The sequence below is a fragment of the Planococcus citri genome, chromosome 2 (assembly GCF_950023065.1).
Source record: "Planococcus citri chromosome 2, ihPlaCitr1.1, whole genome shotgun sequence".
Taxonomy (NCBI): domain Eukaryota; kingdom Metazoa; phylum Arthropoda; class Insecta; order Hemiptera; family Pseudococcidae; genus Planococcus; species Planococcus citri.
This window is the reverse complement of record NC_088678.1, coordinates 48,426,694-48,449,452: the sequence shown is the minus strand read 5'-3', so window position 1 is coordinate 48,449,452 and position 22,759 is coordinate 48,426,694. Positions and strand designations below refer to the sequence as shown.

The window sequence follows — 22,759 nt, the reverse complement described above, 5'->3', positions numbered from 1 at the left end:
TTTTATTCGACGTGTTTTTTTTCTCCTATCTGCATTTTTCTCCCTTGTTCATAAATGATGTATTACATAGGAATCGAGTCGATACTTTTGCTTAGTTGACGTATTTTTTTGCTTTAGCATTTGCATACTTACACTTATATAAGTAGGTATACTTACGTTAGAGGTACATATCATTGGTATTTCATACGCACTTGTCCAACATCCGAGCTGGTGTAAAATTTTATACGACGTGTTTTTTCGAATGAATGACTCGCGTACACAGAATTTACGTAGTATATGTCAGTTTAACTGGAGGTGAGCTGTCTCTCATGCGCCGAAATCGATGCTCTAACTCGAACAAGATCATTTTAAAGATATGTGGAAATGAATTATAAACGAAAAGCGGCCAAACGTATTTACATATGAATGTAGTGTTTGCCATGCTCACCTCATACGTACAAAAGACACAGGTTTTGTGTCATATCATATCTATATTCATGAATTTTTGTGACCCCGAACCTTCTCAGAGTTCTCGTTCGTGTACTGTTATAACTACACGAGCGTCTATGCCTGGCCAAAAGTTTAACCCGGACGAAATTTATTTTCGTGTGCGAGATTTCATCGAAAAGAATAACGACGAAACTGTTTCTGTGTGTGTGTCGAGTGTTCTAAGTGAGCTGGAGAGCTTATTTTTGTCTTGAAATAAAGCCTGGGAATTATTTTTTCTGAAAGAGACTTCAGAAGAGTTACAAACCCAGAATTATGGTTGTCTTACTTTTTGAAAGTTACTGAGGGTTTGGGGGAAGGGATTGCACAAAAAATGTGTCTAAATTTAAGTCTATGTTCTCCAAAAAACGTGACTTGGTGGTCTCCTGGAAGAATAAATTGAAGAGTGGTAAAATTTTGAAAATTATGAAGCAGGATATCTCAACTAACAGGAAAAATTTTAAACCAAACGACAAAAAAATTGAAAGAATTTTTCAAAATACACCATCGAGCTAAATTTCAGATTTTGAATTTAATTTTTGATGATTTTTTTGAAAATCCGAATGGTCTATTTTCCATTAAAAAGATGAAAATTGGATAAAATTGAGGTGGAATGCTGAAATTTGGTTTTTACAATCTTCGAAATTTATTGCTGATAGGTTTTGAGCTCTTTTGGGGCTTCCTGTTGTTTATTGGATTTTCCATTTTTCGTAAAATTGTCATAAAAAGCGTCAAAATGAAATTCAGCTTCTTCTTTCAACACTTAAAAATCGAAAAATCTTCTGGAGGCTCTGAATAATTATGCAAAACCACCATCAATCAATTCAATAGATCAACTCTATAAAAGAAAACATCAAGTTTATGTCTCAATTTTATGAAGTTTTGATTTTCCCCCCATAGGTAACAATACTGGACTTGAATTTTTCAAAATTCACCAAAAATTTTAAAATGAGTTCAGAAACTGAAATTTGGTTTGGTAGTGTTCTTATTTTTGGATTTCTTTTCGATTTTTTTTTTGTCAAGTCAAACGAATTTTCTGCTGGTTGAGATATCTCTTCTTTTGGGTGGAAGGGGGAGAGGTGTGGCGAAAATATGTTTGCTTAGGGCAGAATAATATTCAACGAGCTGAAAAACATTTTATCTTCTCGACTCGATCCTTATTTCTCTTCAAGTGATCCCAAAAATATCACCTCCACCTTCATTTTTGAAACCAATAAAAAAATGATTTTTTTCTGTTTCATATTTCTTATGTACAAAGTATGTACCTATTTCGTACATTTTTTATGTCACATGGGCTATTGAAAGTTGGACAAAAACTCCCTGAAAACAAGTGTGAGCTGTATTGGAAACCTTTTTTTTTTTTTTTTCGTTAATAAATGAGGGGGTACTGAAAAAAAAGTCGCGATTTTTGAGTATCAAATTTTGGTAAATACCCTGTTGAGATATATAATATTCAATGAGGTAATCAACTCCAAAAAGAACATTTTCAATTATTTTTTTTGTCCGTTATTTTTCAAGTGTACTCAAAATTGTGTTTCTTGCACCTAATTCGGAGAATTATTTTTTTTTTTTTAAAATCATTACCTAGTCATAGTCGATCCAGTACACAATTTTGGATTAATTTAGCCTTAATGAGACACTATTAGAGGGGAGGGTAGGTAGGTACCTACTACTTAATTCAATGAGAATAGAAAAAGATTGGAAAAATTGCTGGTCATTAAAAGGCTCATTCGAGAGGAAATTCAATTCTGAAAAATTTCTCATGATTATAAATTTTTATTCATTTTTGAAACGTTTTATGCAAAGCGAAACCTACAAAATGTAAATCTGATATTAGTGGTATTTTTTGAATGTTTTTTTCTCAGTTTTGATTTAAAGGGTTGCTCTTTATCGAATTTTGATAACTGATGTGATACGAACTACCCCTACAAAATTCAAGTTTCTTTTGTATACCTGATTGAAACCCTTTTTACAAATGATATTTGAAGAACTACTCCAGTGCTTTGACGAATTCATCTCTTAGGTGAGTTAAAGTCCATAAAAAGCTTGCTAGCTAGTTTATAAAGAAAGAGCTTGCAACCTGACCAGTTTCATTTCTTTCTGATCAGACTTCATAGTTATTGAGTATGATGAGAAAAATGATTCATCCTTATTTCAACACCTCCTAAAGACATTTCACATTTCGAATGAATTTTTTAATTATCTCGAAATCCCTGCAAGGCGTTATACCAGGCGGCGGCGTCGGTCGGCGCTATGTGGTTACACATTACAATCGCACCTTCGAGTGTGAATTAATTACTAGAATTATTACAAATATATACCTATAGGTATACTAGAATAGGTGTACGAGTTGTTTTGGAAGCTGCGGAGAACCCTTAATCCGTACACTTGATTAATTCGAACAATAAACGAGAAATAATAATGATAAAAAAAAAGACAAACCAATAGCGCGCTAACAATGGTAATCATAACTGACCATTGTGATACATTGTTCACGGCTGCTGGTACTTTTTTTCTTTTGTACATTTATATAGTATGGAAAGCTGCGATGAAAAATATGAAAAGAGAAATACCTTCTAGCATTCCACATGTAATAGGTCGCGATACAAAGTCGATTTTTCTTATATGAAGATAGGCTATGGCTATAGGTATGAGTACGTAAAGTCGACGATGAAGATGATGATGCTGATGATGATGAAGACGACCACGACCAAGAGACCAAGGCGCACGTCAAATCTTATATACCAGATAGACTGCTTAAAGGTATTAGTAACTGGTTTAATGGTCGTATAGTAATATCTAATACCTATACAGAAAGCCAGCAATGTGGAATGTGTATGCGCGCCATCGCCATAGTATCGAATGTGTGTACGTCTCTATGTACCTCTAACTTACGTACCTAGGCAGAGCTAAAGTAATATCACCATATTTTATTCCGTATTAAACTGAATTAATTACTCGACGATTTCACTAATCGGATAATTAGCGATCGCCTGACGAATCGATAATTAATATAACGGCGTTGTATAAGCATTTACTAAACCACAATACCTCGAGTAATTAGCATTCTTTCGTAATAACGTTCTGAATCTATCGATACGATAGGTGAACTAAACATGTACATAGGTATAGGTACCTGAACCTACAGCTACAGTATACGAGTATACTCATAGCAGCTTTGGTGTACCTAGATAATAGTTATAAGGTGTAATTTGATATACTCGCAGCGGCCATTGCGACTCAACGAGATGTGTGTACCGCATTTTCATGTAAATGGGCTCAGGAACAATAGTTGAGTCTGCTTGACCAACGACCAAGGCTTCGAGTTCGCATATTTTTTCAATCTATTGGTATTTGCGAATGGAAGAGTCGAAGTATTTGTTTGAAAAAGCGGTTTGTTTTTTAAATCTTGGCGTATTTGTGTATAAGAGTGTGTTGTCTGCCATGTTTGCATCTATAGGAATCGTTTAAAATTAAGTAGGTATACTTAAGAGCACAAAAATCAATAAGTAATAAGTAATGAGTGGATATTTTTACTGTCGCAACAGCGATGAGAAGTTATAACTACCTAGTAATCGGTACAATTTCATAAGACTACAAAAGCACTGTTGATAGTTTGTTCATGGTGTGAAAAGAAGAAAAAAAATATGCAAAATTCCTTCATTTTGTAGTTTTTACATAATAAATTATAAAAGTTAATAATTTCTTATTTAATTAAATTGATCACATTTTTAAAGCAAAATTCACCAGCAGGTGGTGTAATAGTTGATTTTGGAAGAAAAAAATCCGAGGTCGTTTATCAAATTAACGAGTAGGTAACTTCGAAGTATTTTTATCTTTTTCACATTAACATCGATTGTGTAAATGTTTGAAATCAAAGGAGTCTGTAATTCTTGAACACAGTTGTAAATTATAGATACTGGATCTTAAATCCAAATCTAAAACATAACCCATCTTTAGAATACACTAAAAAATTTTCAATTTATAGAACTCGCAATTCGAGAATTAGAGTCCAAATTCCAAGACTTCATTTCAGAATCAACTCATTATATTTTAATAGGAGGAACTTTAATCCCAGAACTAAGATCCCAAATCTCTGCTAAAACATGGCATTTGAGTTGAATTGCAACTACATATAAAATTGAAGAAGCCTCCAATTCCAGAACTAGGAAACCTCCCCATATCAGAATCAGGATGTTGGGTGGGCCCTTCGAAAGCCATTTGCTTGGAAAATGAACTCGTGAAAAATTTATCAAATTTGATCACTTCCATTCAGAAAGAACATGGAAATTGAAATTTTTTAAATCCTTTAAGAAATCCGATTCTACACAAATTGCCTCCTTTGAGCCACTCCCTCCCTCCTCTACAGCAATGGATCAGGGCCCCAAGGTCAAAATCTGTTTAAAAACAAAAGAAAAGTTCTCATCCTTTGGATTTAAAATATCATTTTCCATTTAAAGACGAGCCCAATTGCTGAACTCATCCAGAATCTGAATTCCTGAAGGAACCTGTGACTCGAGACTTATCAAATCATGATCTCTTAATTAAAAGGAGCTCCCAATTTCAATACAAAAGGACCGCACGTCTCATTATCTATGAAGAAAAGAAAAAACTTGATAGTTTGAAATCAGATCATGAATTTTTAATCAAAATGTGCTTCCATCCTACTCCAGAACCTACATATGTCAGAATCCCAGAAGGAATCTGCATCTGATAACACATCAAAATGTATTTAAACCTTATTATAGGAATCTAAATAATCTACTAGAATCAGAATCAGGATTCGGTTTCTATTCAGCTATATCTTGGATCCAAATCTATGAGAAATGAATGTGCAAATTTTGTGACTTCGAAACCAAATTATAAATCTGTAATCAAGGGAGCCTCTAATTTCAGAGCTAATGTCAGAATCCAAGAACTAGTGTCAAAATCCTAGAACTGATATCAGAATTCTGAAACTGGTGTCAGGATCCCAGAACTGGTGTGTTAATATCAGAACTGATGCCAGAACTCTCGAACTGATGTCAGAACTCCAGATCAGAATCCCCAAACTGATGCCAAAATCCCAGAACTGATGTCAGAATACCAGAACAGACGCCATCATTCCAGATCAGAATCCCTCAGAGCTGCTGTAAAAATTCCAGAACTGATATGATCCGAATTGTGGAACCGGCATCAGAATTCCAGAACTGGTGTCTTAATAATCAGAACTGATACCAGGACCTCAGAACTGACTCAGAAATCCAGATCAGTACCTCAGAGTTGGTGTAAAAATCCCAAAACTGATTACAGAATCCCAGAAGAAAATTGCAGAGGCCTTTTATTCTAAATCCATGGAGGAATCCTCGAGTAAAAATTGATTTTTGAGTTATGGTGCCTGTAATTGTAGAATTTAAGTTTTAGGTACTTAATTTTTGTACGTAGAAGATACTTGAATTGATTGATGGAACAAGAAATCAACTATTCAAATTCTTCAGTCAATTGAGTATCGGATTTCAAATCTTATGAAGAACAAATTGCCAGAAATTTTAAGCATAAAATTATGTCATTTTCTCGCTTTTCCTTATTTGTCTTCTATTTTTTTTTTTTTTTCGTTTTAATCCAGAAAGCCAGAAATTGTGCATTAGTCTGAAATTTTTACCTGTGACTGAGTCCAAGAGGTGTTTGAACAATATTATAAAAATTCATTTTCAAAATCTGCATGTAATTCAAAGCATTTCTTGTTTGCAATTCAAGTTAATTAATCATAGTTCGTACAACGTCCAATAAATTAATGATCAGTTAATCAGCATCTCATTAACTCTTATGATTTCTTAGTTGATTAATAATACCTACCTACTCAGTTATCTTAAGTTTTTAAAATTTTATGAAGTAAGTAAATACATATTTTATTTCCTCTTGGTATTTTTTTTTTGTTTACATTGAGCTCACGTTTTGACCTATTTAGATCTCCCCGAGTTCCCATTCCCCTCCTTTTAATGCATAGTGTAGGATTCGTCGATATGTTCCTCGACGTTACATTTTTCAATATCTCCCCGCACATAAAATTCGATTACCTCTGCTTTGAAACCACATGGGAAAATAATAATCAACACACGCTCCGTACGAATTTCGCAATCTCGTGCAGAATATTAATTTATTACGCTACTACTCGTACCTATTATAGCTTTAGCTACCTTGGCATCGTCATAGGTATATAGTACTATATGATACCTGCGACATGTTCGCGTAACGATGACATTTGTTTAACATAGGTACGCTCTAACGAATGCTAAAATATACCTATAAAATAGTATTGCTCGCTCCAGTTAGCTCGATGGCATTTCCAAAGCGTGAAATTCTTTACGTGCTCCCTCACCTCACGCCCAGCAACGTGGTATTTACCTTGTAAATAAATTAACGGCTTCGGTATCTGTGTGTAGCGTACCTATAATACGCGCCATATACATAGAAGTAAATTACGAATTGAGAAGGTACAAAAAAAACAAAATAGAGAACTTTTTATTCGATGTGTAGTGTACAACTTTGGTCGTCTCTCGCAAATAACGCTTTGCGCGCGATGCGGCAACATAGCCAGGTGAAACCAGTTTCCCATAAGAGACGCTTCCCGCTAAAGCGATCGGGTACTCTTCGGGAGAATTGACATTATTCCGGGATGCGGACGCGAGATGGAGATGAGGAAAGACATACAGAATGTGTTGGTAACTTGTAGATGGAGAGAGAGATGCACGTGGTATGTCTATGTGTGCACCTATTCAGAGTATCCCATGAGTGAGACTGGATGAGGGTTACGGGTACATTGTCTATGCATATATTTTTACGCCAGCCGATGCATTATTTCGAACCTAAGACAATAGCCATCGTGTACGACGAGTTCAAAGCTCAAAATGTTACAGAGATGTTGTTTTACTTAGGTATACTTATACTTATATGCGGCAAGGTAGTAAATCTATCGACGCATATATTAAACGCGCCAACCGATGAAAATCGTTATGCTGCCAATTAGAGAGAAGTTACGTCTACGACCTTTTTCATGCGAAGAAAGAAACACAAAGATGAGGGAAAGAGAGATAAATAGTTTAGCGAAATTTAACCGCTAGAAGATCGAGGTAGAGGTCACATTACTGAGATATTTGCAGAATTGACAACAGAATTGAGAATTAGCCAAAGCAATGGTTAGAATATGTCTTTTGATGACAGGAATGATAGTTTGGTTTGCATTTTTGAGGAGGATGAGGGGTATTGAGGGCTTCTTGAAGTCTCCCAACTCCAAATGATTCTGCGTATCAACTATTCCATGAGATATTTGCAGAATTGACAAGAGAATTGAGAATTAGCAGGGTGTCTACTAAGTCGCGAAAGTCGGGAAAATGTCGCGAAAGTTGGGAAAAAATCGCAAAAGTTGGGAAAATGTCGCGAAAGTTGAGAAAATGTCGCGAAAATCAGGAAAAGATCGCGAAAGTCGGGAAAAGATCGCGAAAGTCGGGAAAAGATCGCGAAAGTCGGGAAAAGATCGCGAAAGTCAGGAAAAGATCGCGAAAGTCGGGAAAAAGTCGCGATAGACCGTGAAAAATCATCCCGATTAAAAATTTTTCTTCGTTCCTGGAAACTATTAAAAGTTGTCCAAGCCCCCCACCCCCTCCCCAAGGTGTGAGCTTTATTGGAAACCCAATTTTTTTCATTAAAAAATGGGAGTGGTAGGTACTGAAAAAAAATCGCGATTTTTGAATATCAAATTTTGGTAGACACCCTGATTAGCCAAAGGAATGGTTAGAATATGTCTTCTGACGACATGAATGATACTTTGGTTTGGATCTTTGGGAAGGACGAAGAGAATTGAGGGTTTCTTGAAATCTCCCTCAAGTCCACAAATGATTTTTCATTATACATACTACGAAAATGTAGCATTTTACTCCCGTTTACACACCGCGAAAATACACTTTTTCCTATTGTGATTGAAAAAATTCCTCTTTCCATCCCTAGGGATGGAAAAGAAATTCTTTTCCGTCACAGTGTGATGGAAAAGAATTTACGATATATAAGTCAATGTGAATTCTTTTCCATCTCTAGGGATGGAAAAGAATTCTTTTCCATCACACTGTGACGGAAAAGAATTTAGAACATATAGTCAATGTAAATTCTTTTCCGTCACAGTGTGATGGAAAAGAATTTCTTTTCCATCCCTAGGGATGGAAAGAGGAATTTTTTCAATCACAGTAGGAAAAAATTTTCGCGGTGTGTAAACGGGAGTAAATATGCTCTATTTTTTCGTAGCATTTATAATGAAAAATATCTTACAAGATAGTAGTCAAAAGTGAATGAATTCTTGTCTCGTGCGTTGGCTCCACTCGCCTTCGGCTCGTTCCGCCAATCTTCGCACTCAACAAGAAATCATTCACTTTCGTCTACTGTGTTGTAATATACTATTGCCCATAATCTTATTCAATCATTTGTAATCATTCTCGTGTACATTTGATCAATTCCTTCGAAGTGAAACTAATGTAAAAAATTTTCAATTTTGTTTCAGTATGCATCGGTTCGAACGGTCGGATGTCAGTTCCCCAAAATCGAGAACACCATTACCGAAATCTAAGAGATCGTTATACAAACTGTACATACGTGGACGGCAACTTGGAATTGACATGGCTACAAAACGAAAACTTCGATCTGAGCTTTCTACAGTACATCAGGGAAGTGACCGGATACGTGCTGATATCGCATGTGGATGTGAGCCGGATCGTGTTACCCAAGTTGCAGATAATCAGAGGACGTTCGCTTTTCAAGCTCAATATCCAAGAAGCGGAGTTCGCGCTGATGGTCACATTATCAAAAATGAACAGTCTGGAGATGCCGGCGTTGCGAGGTTAGTAAGCTGATTCTGATGGGCTAGATACATTGTATTTGTGGGAGGTCGTCGGTTCCCCGGCGAGTTGATATAAACAAGACGTTTTTACTGTGTGGTGTGTCGTGTTGAGATGATCTTATACGAGTATACGTACGTTTAGATGTTTATGAGCTTTGTGGGATGCATCTTCGTATAGTATTTTAACCTATAATGTAATTAAACCAGTACCTAAAAAAATATTATACGACCGACATGAATCAAATGTGTAAATGTCTCGATTTTTTTTTTTTTGGTATTGTTCACCCGCAATTGTCTAATATTTCTTGGTATTGTTTTTACAACGCAGATATCCTTCACGGCAACGTTGGCTTCTTCAACAATTACAATCTTTGTTACACGAAGACCATAAATTGGGAAGAAATACTCAGCGGAGCAAATGCAACAAATTACTACGTTTACAACTTCACAAACAGCGAGCGCGAATGCCCACCTTGCCACAAATCCTGTACAGCAGGGTGCTGGGGCGAAGGTCCTGACAATTGTCAAAAATTCTCTAAAATCAACTGCAGCCCGCAGTGCGTCGGAGGACGTTGTTTCGGTACGAATCCTCGCGAGTGCTGCCATTTGTTTTGCGCCGGAGGCTGCACCGGACCTACTCAAAGTGATTGCTTGGTAAATACCTTCGTCCAATTACCCTTATTTGAGTATATCTTCTATGTACGAGTATTGTACAATAATAATTTTATGACTGGTTTATATCTAGGCTTGCCGTAATGTCTACGATGATGGAACGTGTTCGCAAGAATGTCCCCCAATGCAGATCTACAACCCATCCACATACGCCTGGGAAACGAATCCGAAAGGCAAATACGCCTACGGTGCGACTTGCGTTAAACAGTGTCCGGCACATTTGCTCAAAGATAATGGAGCCTGCGTCAAATCCTGTCCCGCTAATAAACGAGTAAGTAGCGTATGAAAAGAACGCGATTGTAAATTTATAAAATGGAAATTCAATCGGTTGTTAACTCTACGATGTTCTTGTTTTTGTAGGCTTTGAACTACGAATGTGTGCCGTGCGAAGGAACTTGCCCTAAAACTTGCAAAGGAGTTGCTCAAATCGACGATTCGAATATAGACTCGTTTAAAGACTGTACTGTGATCGAAGGATCTATTTCCATTTTGGATACGACCTTCAAAGGATACCAAAAGTTCGACGAAAATTACGCTCCTGTTGGTAAAGTAAACGCCACCCATCCTGATAGATTAGAAGTGTTCAGCACCTTGAAAGAAGTCACTGGATATATCAATATTCAAGGATATCACGAAGCATTCACCAATTTGTCATACTTCAGGTTAGTGCTACTTTTGTTTTTATTTTTTGTGCGAGGTACTTAGTCCACCTACAGCTATAGGTAGGAGGGGGGAGGGTTGTTTCAGAATAATTTGTCAATTTTTTAAATTCATTTCGATATTTTTTTTTTTTTTTTTTTCAATTTTTCTGCGCATAATTTTGTCAAACATTCTACTTATTTAGCGTTTTTCAATTTTTGGCTTAGTTTCCCACTTTTTTTTCAATTTGAATTTTTCATTATTTTTATTTTTTTTTTTTTGATCAATTTTACTTTAAATAACTCAATTTTTCATTTTTGTTTTCATTTTTCCTTTTTTTTTTCAATTTTTTCATACGTACGAAAAAATTTTTTTGCTTTTTTTCATATTTCAATTTCATGATGTGTAATTTGTCAAGTGGAACAGTTTTTCATTTTTTTTCTTGCTTTAAATGTGCAAATTGAAGGGTACGGGGAAAGAACTAGATAAGTTACTTTTTTAAACGTTGCAAAAATTCAAAAAAATAGTGTTGTGCAACAACTTGAATTTGATGAAAATCTATTATTAAGATGACATTGATTAATGTTGAAATTTTCTTCCTTTTGCTTCAGATTTGGTGTCAGTTTATTCCTCTTCCCTCTTATATTTCTTAAATCGACATTTTTTCAAAATCTTAATGGACAACATTTTTACATTTCTCTGTGTGAATTTAATTCGTCCCTGAGTCCCTGAACTCATTTCTGAAAATTTTCAACCTGTAACTATGATTCTTTCCCGGTGCCTTTCAACCTAGTTTAGATTTCCAAGTTTTTAAAACGTTTTATCAATTTTTTTTTTAATTGAAAAAAAATATGATAATTTTAATAAATAATCTTACAAATATTTTTTGAAAATTCCCCCCCCCCCCAAGTTTCATGTTGTTTGTCAATTGTTCGAAAAATAGACAAACAAAATCAAAACTTGAAATAAATACCTTCATGTATTCGTATGGTACAATTTAAGTAGGTATTATTTTCCCCTATTTTTTTATTTTCATTTTTCAAATTTTTTACCCAACATTTCCATAGATTATTTTGTTTTCATTTTTTCAAAAATCCAAATTTTTCAATATTTAAAAATTGAAATGATTTATTCTTCAATTTCATCAATTTAATTATTTCTTTTCAAAATGCATTTTTTGTGAATTTTAACAAAATATTGCTACTTTGTCGAGTTCTGCTTTTTTCATTTATTATTTTAGACTCAAGTTTTTTCAATTTTTTTTTTTTTTTTTTTTTTTTAATTAAATTTTGTTTTTAATATCAGAAAACTGTTTTAATTTTTCAACGTATTTAAAATTATATTCAGAAAAATGGTCTTTTGAAAATTTATTACGTGGAAGATTTTTTAGGGAAAGAGAGGGGAAAGGGTCAGGAAATTTGTCGTTTACTTTACCTAATCCTCAAAAAAGGGTGAAAGTGGTTACCCAGGTGTTATTTTGAAATAATTTTCAACATAGTATGATATATTGAAGAATTTGTTTAAATTCGAGAACTCATTTCTTCAAGATCAATATCTCTAATAATGATGAAATTATGATTTACAGAAATTTGGAAATAATTGGAGGCCGCGAGTTGACGCAACACTTCTTCGCATCATTGTATATCGTAAAAACATCGTTGAAATTTTTGGGACTGACGTCTCTTCGTGAAATTCGCTCCGGAAGTGTTAGCATTTTAGAAAACAAGCATCTCTGTTTTATCGAAGGAATGAATTGGAAAAAATTCAAGCAATCCAAAGAACACGCAGCGATGTTACAAAATAATAAAGCATTCGACGAATGCAGTAAGTATTTTTACCTACCTAGCTACCTGGCTCAGAATTTATAATAAATCATACTCGTATTTACGTTTATTTTATTCATAAATTAATTCTGTGTGATTATTTTTTTTTTTACAGACAAAGAAAACCACACATGTGATCCGGAATGCTCGAAAGAAGGATGCTGGGGACCGGGTCCTCATCAATGTTTATCTTGCGCTCATCTTCAATACGGGAATCAGTGTATTCCTAGTTGTGATGTGAAACCAGGGTAAGCAAAAAAAAAAAACTGAAAATTGAAATATTGTATTGGAAACTCACTCGTCAAATTCGGTGTACTTAATCGTAACTTTTTTCGATTTTTCGACAGATTGTACAAAGCTAATTCTAGTCAATGTATGCCATGTCACGAAGAATGCCAATCTATTTGTACCGGACCTGGAGCTGAAAATTGTAAAATATGTAAACACGTTAGAAACGGTAACACTTGCGCTGTGCAATGTCCTTTGGGCAAATACAACGATGCCGGAATATGTAGAGATTGCCATTCGAATTGCGTCGATGGATGTGTCGGACCTGAAAACACCGTTGGAGCTAATGCCTGCGTATCTTGCGAAAGAGCCATCATCAATGGAAACGTAGTGGTAAGTGATCGCTGATCAGCTCATCTATTCGCAGCCTACTCTTTCCAGGTCTCTCTGAAGAAAAAACTAATCAATATTTTTACGTGATCCTATCGTAGGAACGATGTTTAAGGAAGGATGAAGAATGCCCCGTCGGTTACTACCAAGAATACGTCGGTCCTCAAGATAACGAAGCTTTGAAAACGCTCTCGGGTAAAATACTTTGTCGAAAGTGTCATCCGAGATGTAAGAAATGTACTGGATACAGCTTCCACGAACCTTTATGTCAAGAGTGCGTCAATTACAAACGTGATTCGACCTGCGAAGATGAATGTCCGCATAGTTACTACGCTGATAACATTACACAAAGTTGTATCCCGTGTTCTGTCGAATGCGACGGATGCAACGGACCTGATTCGACGCACTGTTTGAAATGCAGAAATTTAAAAGTATACTTGGTAAGTGTGCTGGATGAGTTGAGACAGCTTAGATGCTTCGAAATCTACCTAAATCGACGAATTTAACGAATGACTTTTTTCCATCTGCAGGGACCGGAGCCTTATACGAATTCGACGAGTTTCAACTGTACGAGCTTTTGCCCTCAAGAATTTCCTTATGTTATGTCGAGCGATGGAAGCGATGGAGTTAAAGAGAGATATTGTACTGTTGAATCTGTCCATGCGTTGCATTCGTAAGTAGAATCATCATCATCTACATAGATAATGGTCCCCTTATGAAGATTTATTTGTTATTATACAATGAATCTTCTGGGTCTTGGGTTGGGTCAATTTTGATGGGCTTTATTATTGAGATCTGACATGAAAACAATTTAAAAATTATTTTTTTGACTCTAAGTAGGACGTAGGTACCTAAGTATGTATGTACCTTATACAGAAATGAGGATAAGTTGAAAGGCTCAACTCTTATGTCCAGAAAGTACTGTTTTTCTATGAATACAAAATATTGTAAAAAGATCGAAAGGCCCACTTCAAGTGGGAAGAGAAGAAAGGGGTTTGAAGTTTTACTTTTCTAAAATTTGGTCAAACTTGATGAAAATAAGTATTTCTGTGAAGTCATGTTTGGAAGGACCAACAGAGGAAATTTTTACACTTAGTTCGATTCAACTCCCCCCTCCCTCCGTCAAAGTTTCAAAAGCTTAATAAAAATATCAAGTCAAAAATGTATTTACCTAATTCTGTGTTTTTCATTTTGTTTCGAAAAAAAATTATTTTTACGAAAATTTCAATAGATTTTCTTTCCTCTTATAGCCCATTTTTCTTACACGAGGTTTTCATAGGCTCCAGAAAAAGAGATGGAGGGGAGATGAACTTGCTGAAAATCGGTTCATTGGATGGGAAAAAAGAATTTGACAAAAATGAAAAATTGTTCTTTTTGGACTTTCTTCCTCTCAAAGTCAAAACAATTGAGATTCTTATTTTGATAGGTACTATTAAATGTGAAGATTTCACTCTTCCTTTCCCTTTCCTCCCTTCCCTCTCTCATCATACTTGGTTGAATTTTGTTCATCCACTTTATTATTTTTTTAAATGTTACCTTAAAAAAATATGCCAAAATTACAGTTTTGGAAAAAAAAATTGTTGATACCAAAAAAATTGTGTATGTTTCCAAGTTTTGAAGCGTTAAAAAAGAGAAAATTCACAAAAATTTTACGATTTATAGCAATTTTTTTCATTGAATTTGGATTTAAAATTGAGCACAAAAAAGTTATACTTATCCAAAGTTTGAAATTGAGTTTTATCAAATTTTTCAACTTTACGATGAATAGTGATTTGTTGAGGTCACAAATTGCATTCTTTCCTCTTCTTGAACTTGAAAAGCATTTTGAAAATTCGTCTTGAAAAATGCAATTTATTCAATATTGATGGATACGTCGCGTTTTTTTTTTTTTTTTTTTTTTTTGCTAAAAAAGCTGAAAAAATAAGTTTTTTTTATAGGAAATTCAAACAAAGAGTTTCAAACTGAAAAATAGGCATGAAAAGATTTAGACGGTATGAACCTCCTGGACTCGTTATTTTCCAACAGATCCATCTAAGACTTCGATTGAACACAATTTTTCAATATTAGGTACTATCAGCAGATTTCAATTTAGATGAACCTCTGGAAAAAACATGAGACAAAACGGTTTTTTTCGAGTGCCCGAAAATTGAATTATTTCAAATTCGTAAAAGGAACAAAGAAAAATATTAGGGTCAACGAATCCTCTTTTGGGTCTATTTAGGAAGTCTGAATGTGTCATACGAAGTTTTTCAGAGTCAAAAAAGGTTAAAAATGTTGTTTTCCTTTCTCCTAATTGCTCTGTTTCAAATGAAATTTTTCTAAAGAATGAGTATTAGAAATTAGGTGTGAATTTTTCTGTTGATAAATTATTTTATAATGAACTTGATGAAATATTTGATGAGATATTATTTTTAGATTACTTGGCTGACAAAATTGAAAAAATACTTGAAAAATTGATGAATGGATAATTTTTTTTACGAAGCATAAGTATTTTTTGTTCAAAAAAAAAGAAAAATTATTCAATTATTGAGCGATGGAAAATTGTATAATAAATTCATTTGTCAAATTTTTGAGATTTTCAAACGAAGATAATTACATTTTTGCGGATTTTTATCAGAGATTACTAGTATTCATTGTTTGGAAAAAGAATGTCATGTGAAAAAAAATCATCGAAAAATTCTTTGTTGGAATTTTCGAGATTTTTTTAAAAAAAATAGGTAGGTGCCTAATTGAAAAAGACTTGAATTTTTCCTGAAAAAATGATAAAAATTCAAACTCTTTTATATGTACAACTCAAGAATCAACTCGAAGAATCGGAATTATTTTCCGGTTTATTTGACATAATTCTGCACTTTTCATCTACCCTTCTATGTATGTGCAGTACAATAACTTTATTGAAAAATCCTTGATACTCCCCCCCCCGCTCATCATGTAGCTCGCCTTTTCATCGTTTATTCTGAATAAATTTGAATTAACTATATTTTGAAAAATCTTTCAGATCTGACAACAGACAATCGACGATCATTTACGTAGCGTTCGGAGCCTGCCTTGTGTTCTTTGCCTGCTTCCTGTGTGTGATGGGTCTGCAATGGCAAAAACGTAAAGTCAAAGAGAATATCGTCAAAATGACTATGGTACTGACTGGCATCGAAGACAGCGAACCTCTACATCCTTCCAACGTGAAACCGAATCTGGCCAAGTTGAGAATTGCCAAAGAAAACGAGCTGAGAAAAAGTCATATTTTAGGTTCCGGTGCATTTGGTACCGTGTACAAAGTACGTAATTAATATTTCTAATTTTACGATGAGCTGTATTTTCGATGTAATGAATATTTTTAACAAAAAATCTCTCTTGGTTTTCAGGGCGAATGGGTCCCAGAAGGAGTAAATACCAAGCTACCGGTAGCCATCAAAGTGCTGAGAGATTCACCCGGCGTAAACACTAGCAAACAATTTTTGGAAGAAGCGTTTATAATGGCCTCGGTCGATCATCCTAATTTACTCAAGTTATTAGCCGTATGCATGACTTCCCAAATGATGTTAATAACACAATTAATGCCGCTGGGTTGTATATTGGACTACGTTCGTAAGCACAAGACGAAAATCCGTGCTAAGTTGTTTCTATCTTGGTGCAAGCAGATAGCCGAAGGTAAGCGTAATACGAGTAATAATAATGCGGTGCGGCGGTTCTCTCGTCGGAGAAAAGTGTCGGTAATTAAGATATTAACAAGTACTTATTACGGTTTTTTTGTTTCGTAGGTATGGCGTTTTTGGAAGAAAAACGATTAGTTCATCGAGATTTAGCAGCTCGTAATGTTCTACTGCTTCAACCTAATTTTGTTAAAATTACCGACTTCGGGCTGGCTAAATTATTGGATACCAACGAAGAAGCGTACAAGGCGGATGGAGGTAAAATGCCGATCAAATGGTTAGCCGTGGAATGCATACAGCATAGAATTTTCACATCTAAAAGCGACGTTTGGGCTTTTGGTAAGCGTTGTTCGAAGATTATCTAAGATTTTGGTGTTACGACGGTGATGTAATTTTTGTGTGTTTTTTTATTTTTATAGCGGTTACAATTTGGGAATTGTTAACGTATGGTGAAAAACCGTATGGGGATTTACCAGCGAGAGATTTACCGGAGAAGTTGATCGAAGGAGTTAGATTAGTTCAGCCTACTATTTGTACTGCTGATGTTTACATGCTTATGTTGCAATGTTGGACGCACGCTGCGGAAGATCGACCTACGTTCAAAGAAGTTGCCGAAAAGTTTGCTAAATGGATTCAAGATCCTACTCGTTATATCGTTATCAAAACCGAACTGGAACAAATTCAAGTAAGTGTAATTCACGTTTTGATTTTCAATTTATTTTCACTTCGAAAAAAAGCCTAACTTGTCATCAGTCGTACTCGCTTCTTATTTTCTTTTTACAAAACTTTTTAATTTTGTTCGGTCAATACTTTTATTTTCGAAAAATCGTGCAATTAATTCTAAACCTAATTTTTTCAGGACGACCAAGACATCAAATTCCCCATAGCCGTTGAGAACTACGACACCTCAGTCGATTCTGAAGAATACCTGCAACCAAAAATGAGAATGCCAGGATGTTCCAGTGTGAGAATACCTATTTCCGAATTATCGTTACCTCAGAATCAAAGAGAAGCACTCAGATTCAACATGGATCACACATTGGGACGAGTTTGCGCCATGAAAGGTAAACTAAACGTCGAATTATCTGGATACGTGTGCTTTAAAATTCTTTAATAGCGTTTTAATTCTTTTAAACGTTGTGTTATTACAGAAAGTGATACGTCAGATGAATTAAGTGGAGGTAGTTATAATCGCGAGGCGCAGATTGGCCATTTGAAGTTAGACTTACCATTAGATGATGATGATTATTTGATGCCTTCGCCGCAGCAAGGGCAAAGTGTTAATACAACTGCCAGTTCGGCTGCCTACATGGATCTTGTCGGTGATGCTAAACAGTCAGGTAAATTATCGGGTGATTTTTTTTTTCATTCATTTTTTATCAAAATTTGTGATTCGATCTAATAAAATTATTTATCTTTGTACAGATGAAAATCAAAACACGACTAGAATAGGCTTATCGATGAATTTCAACGGTGATTTCTTGCCATCTCACGTATGTGTCGATAATCCCGAGTATCATTTGATGTCACCTGAGCAAAAATTAGGCATACCTACTGTTCGCCAGTTGCAACATAGATCTTCGGAAGAAGAATCTGATCACGAATATTACAACGATTTTGACAGACTCCAGAGAGAGTTGCAACCTTTACATAGAAATACCGAAACGACTGTTTAATTTTGTATTTTTTTTTTTTTTATTATAAGAAGACCAGGGATGAAACTAGCTTATTGCAAGGTGAAGAGGGAAGGAGATTTTAATTTTTTTTTCTAATGACCGAATCGACGTAATTTAATTTTATTGAAATTTTCAGAATCACTTGTTTGAAAATTTTTTATTAATTTAAATTTGAAAAATGACGAAGAGTTCGGATGTTATCTCAAACGTGCGATTTAATTGCATTTGACTGCAATTTGATCGAATTCAATTGCAAGTAATTTTATCCGATTATTGTTTTTTTTCTGTGAAATTTTGTTGAATTACTTGTACGAATATTAGGCAGATGAAATTTGATATTATTTATTTAAAATATTTTACCTAATCCAAAATAAGTAAGATAAAGTACAAAATTTCAAAATTTTAAAATTCTTCTCATTTGATAAAAAGGATAAATTTAATTTTCTCATGTTTTAACATATTATTTTATGTTTCTACAAACTTTGAGAAATTAATCAGCGAATTATTTTATATTCACTAACGATTCAATTATGTGATTCTCCTTCCTCTCCTCCTCGTAGTTTCATCCTTGTATAAGACTGAAACGGTGAACATTTTCATACAAATTAAAATTAAGAATGTTTGCATTTTCAGTTGAATTTTTTATATCAAATTACCCGCTGTTTTTTATAATGGGGAAATATGCAATTTAATTTCGTTTTTATGATTATTATTGTGTAATGTTTCATTGTTATCTTTTTTATTTGTGAATTTTTTACCTAAATATTTTTAATAGTATTCGAAATGATTTAACTGACTTCTATATTCATGATCTCAAATCAGCGAAGCGATTTTTTTTTCTAATTGAACTCCAAGCCCTCAACTACTCTTATTACTTTTCTTTTTTTTTTTTTTTAAATACATACAAGAATAAAAAAAACGAAATATCGAGTTACCTAATTTGTAATATTTAGTTGTATTACCTGTATTTATAATTTAAAACATTTTGTCAAAGTGTAATGTTATATCCGTTTTCAATATTTCCTCAACGATATTTTTATTCGTTTTTTTTTCAAACCAGATAAACGTGAGTATTTTTTAAAATTTGTTTTTAAGTTATTTGACTGTGATATAATTTTAATTTTTTGTAATTTTATTGTAAATATTTGACGCTGGTACGTTCTCTAATCCGTTGCACAATAATTTACAAAATAGGAGGAGGGGATGGAAATTTTTTTGATCAAAATGCCTATTATACGTACCCGTACCTGTACCTATTACCTACCTATCTGTTTGTTTAATGAACATTTGATCGTAAATTCAACGAAATAATTTCATTTCTCTCTTTTTTTTTCACAACGTACGAGTGATAAAGAGGAGAAATAAACGACAAAAAGTACACTCGAAAGAGAAACTTGAATTAAGATGTGCAAAGTTATATATCAATTTAATTTTTTGCTCAATACGAATCAAGTATACTTACTTTTTTATGAATATAGTTTTAAATTTGAAAATGAAATCAAATTGAATTCGCATTTTAGAAATTGGATTTTTAGTATCCCACCTTAATAGGCTGAGGTATATTTTATACGTTTATAAATTATTATTTATACTTTTACCTTGCCATCGTTCAAATAATTCGCATTTATTAGTTAGCCATATTAAACCGATGTACTTAATTATATTGTAAATTTGTATAATAATATTGAAATCGTGTAACAATTTATATTCTCGCTATGTTCGTTTTGTTGTTTAATTCTTAGAGTATACTCGTACCTTAGGTACCTATTGATTGTATAAAAAATGTGTTCACTGCGATTTGCCAGAGCACATTAAAAAAAAAACGATATTTACTTGTTTGTTAAATTGGTCTCATGTAAATGTCTTGTGCCATGGATGTTATAGAATTAAGAAAAGTAATAAACTTTGTGACAAGCTGTTCAGCTCAGTTACATTGTTTGGTACCGATTTTTACTTGATTGTTTAAAATCGATGTTTATTGTTTTTTTTTTTTTTTTTTTTTTAATGTACTTAATGATTTATATAATGTACCTAGCGTATTGTAATTTGTAAACGTTTCATTATTACTTTTTTTTCTTTTTTAAATTTTCTTTTTTTGTACGATGTACTTAAATATTACTTGTAATAAAATGTTAATTTTTTCAATACATTTTTTCGTAATGAAAATAATCGATGAATTATGTTTTTCACGAAGATAGGTTATTTTTCTTCAGCTGAAAGTGAAATACGCGAATTTCCATTGATGCTCTGTTGAGGTCTTTGTCACTTATTAAAAATAAGTTTGCATCGATTACTCGCTTAATTGAGTTTTAATGTTTTTTGGCTGAATCTTAAAATTTTCTCTCATGATTAGGAATCTCTAAACGTTTTCAAAGTCATGAAAGTGTTTCATTGTTTGTAACAGTTTCGTAAGTACTTCAGACATCTTGGGTATCTTATAAAAGAACTAACGAGAAACGTTCTTCCTATTTTCATTCAGCTCCCATTATTGCTAGAAAGCTGATTTAAAAAGTAAAATAAAATGAACAGAAACCCTCAAAGAGTCAGTAGTAGGTATTAACTTGTACTTAGACCGCTTAGACGTACCTATACCATGCCTATACCTATAACGAAGGGTCGATTTTGATTAGGTATTTAAGGCGCTAAATGTGAAGGAGGAAGCAGTAAAACCAATACAAAATTTTTTAGAGAAACTTTTTTTAAAAAAAATTTTTATTACCTATTTGATCAATAGAAAACTTGAACCCTCTCCTCCAAAATACAAAATCAGAGTTAGAATGCGCTATCAAAATCACGCATGCGACATGCGATTTGTGAGTAACCGGATTTCTATGTGGCGTGATGAGTTGCTAGGCAACTGAGGTGCTGTGGTATTGGGTTGGGGGTGTTGGGGAAAAGTTGGTAAATGAGCATGTGTAATTGTGTACGAGCCACATGTTTACTTCCAAGTTTTATATTTATGTAGAATCAAGAAAAAAAGTTCGATACAATTCTATTTATCTAATTTTATGTTGAACGAGAAATAACGAGAAAGAAGAACATTCATCTGCAGGTTTTTGAAAGATAATTTTCCGATAGGTAATTCAGGTAAGTGTTATTTTGAATTTTACAACCGTAGATTCGAATACAGTTTCACTCATCAAGTTTAATTTTTGTAGGTATTTAGCTGCTATGGCGTTTATATCCAGCAAAGTGAAAGCGTTTAAAGATGACTTATTTCCTGCAGAGGATAAAAAATTCATCAAAGCGAAATTAATTATGCACCACGTGTTGCTGGATAATTTCATAGAACCGACAGATACGATAAGCAACAACGATCGTACTCCGCTTAGTATATTGAGTAATTCGAAGGAACCTGTTCGCTATAAATCTAAGGGGTTCAATCATTGCGTAGTACTGCAGATCCTTCGTATCGGCACCCCTGGAAAAAAAGAAGCATTTATCTTTACTTTAACCGTAAGTGTCATCTTTGCATTTGATAATTCTTATGTAGGTAGGTACAAAAAGTGATGTTAATTCTATTCTAATTTCAGAATCTGAATACTAACAAAAACTCGGATCCTATTAGTATAACCACTGGAGATATTGATACATTTCTAAGCACCCAGAACGAGTTTGCTATTTTATATCTCGATACGATACACAGAATTACAAACACCGTTCTTACTTTGTAAGTATAGACTATTGATATTTCAACATCCGGCCAAGTAGATCATCGTTATTTCACATTCATCGAACTCGCATCGTTCATTATTAATTTAGGTATGTACCTAAACCTATGGTATAGGTATCCGTTTTCGAATGAAGTGATGGGTCACTTTTGGACTTGTAATTTTTTCCAAGTCAAACTACGGCAACTTCGCGAGTACTTACCACGAAGTAGAGAGTAGACGACCTAGACTTTTCAGTTGTAATTGTTAAGCATTGAGCTTGAGGAATTATCTTGTATAATAAATTCAATTTTAAGCAATTCATTCGGTCACGAGTTCGATGAATGTGAAAATAACAACGGACTTGTTAGTACTTTTACAAAAATCACTACATAAATATCGTATTTGAAAACTATTCCATATTTTTACAGCCTTCGTGGAAAACCATCTGCTTCCACCGGTTTAAACATCATGAATAATGTGAAAGATCCATGCTCGGAAGCTGAGATTACGGAATATTTATATACTTAATTATTAAGGAATACCTAGTTGAAATTATAAAGATGTATAATCGTCATTGTGAAGAAACAGAATAAAAAAACACGAAGAAGTATCAGAGACTTGGATAATTTGTTATACCTTTTTTCTTTTGGTTATCGTCATCGATTTTTTCAAACATGGGGAAAGGATAGAACATGCCTAT

General features: G+C 33.9%; 2 protein-coding genes across 3 annotated transcripts in view; both read left to right on the top strand.

Moving 5' to 3' along the window:
- Positions 1 to 20,575, top strand: part of Egfr (epidermal growth factor receptor) — a 136,477-nt gene extending 115,902 nt beyond the window's left edge. For both annotated transcript variants that reach the window (XM_065350876.1, XM_065350875.1), the window contains 16 exons: positions 8,993 to 9,328; positions 9,657 to 9,982; positions 10,074 to 10,271; positions 10,361 to 10,662; positions 12,225 to 12,463; positions 12,578 to 12,710; positions 12,810 to 13,083; positions 13,182 to 13,520; positions 13,611 to 13,753; positions 16,079 to 16,355; positions 16,443 to 16,728; positions 16,839 to 17,069; positions 17,150 to 17,415; positions 17,590 to 17,794; positions 17,882 to 18,070; positions 18,156 to 20,575. In XM_065350876.1, coding sequence (XP_065206948.1) covers positions 8,993 to 9,328; positions 9,657 to 9,982; positions 10,074 to 10,271; positions 10,361 to 10,662; positions 12,225 to 12,463; positions 12,578 to 12,710; positions 12,810 to 13,083; positions 13,182 to 13,520; positions 13,611 to 13,753; positions 16,079 to 16,355; positions 16,443 to 16,728; positions 16,839 to 17,069; positions 17,150 to 17,415; positions 17,590 to 17,794; positions 17,882 to 18,070; positions 18,156 to 18,406 — 3,995 coding nt within the window. In that variant the 3' untranslated portion in view covers positions 18,407 to 20,575. The remainder of the gene's footprint in view (positions 1 to 8,992; positions 9,329 to 9,656; positions 9,983 to 10,073; positions 10,272 to 10,360; positions 10,663 to 12,224; positions 12,464 to 12,577; positions 12,711 to 12,809; positions 13,084 to 13,181; positions 13,521 to 13,610; positions 13,754 to 16,078; positions 16,356 to 16,442; positions 16,729 to 16,838; positions 17,070 to 17,149; positions 17,416 to 17,589; positions 17,795 to 17,881; positions 18,071 to 18,155) is intronic.
- A 697-nt stretch (positions 20,576 to 21,272) lies between these two features.
- Positions 21,273 to 22,669, top strand: LOC135836208 (uncharacterized). The gene is made up of 4 exons (XM_065350882.1): positions 21,273 to 21,493; positions 21,565 to 21,862; positions 21,940 to 22,076; positions 22,488 to 22,669. The coding sequence occupies exons 2-4, from the start codon at positions 21,578 to 21,580 to the stop codon at positions 22,585 to 22,587; spliced, it is 522 nt and encodes a 173-aa protein (XP_065206954.1). The 5' UTR covers positions 21,273 to 21,493; positions 21,565 to 21,577; the 3' UTR covers positions 22,588 to 22,669.
- Positions 22,670 to 22,759: the final 90 nt, after the last annotated feature.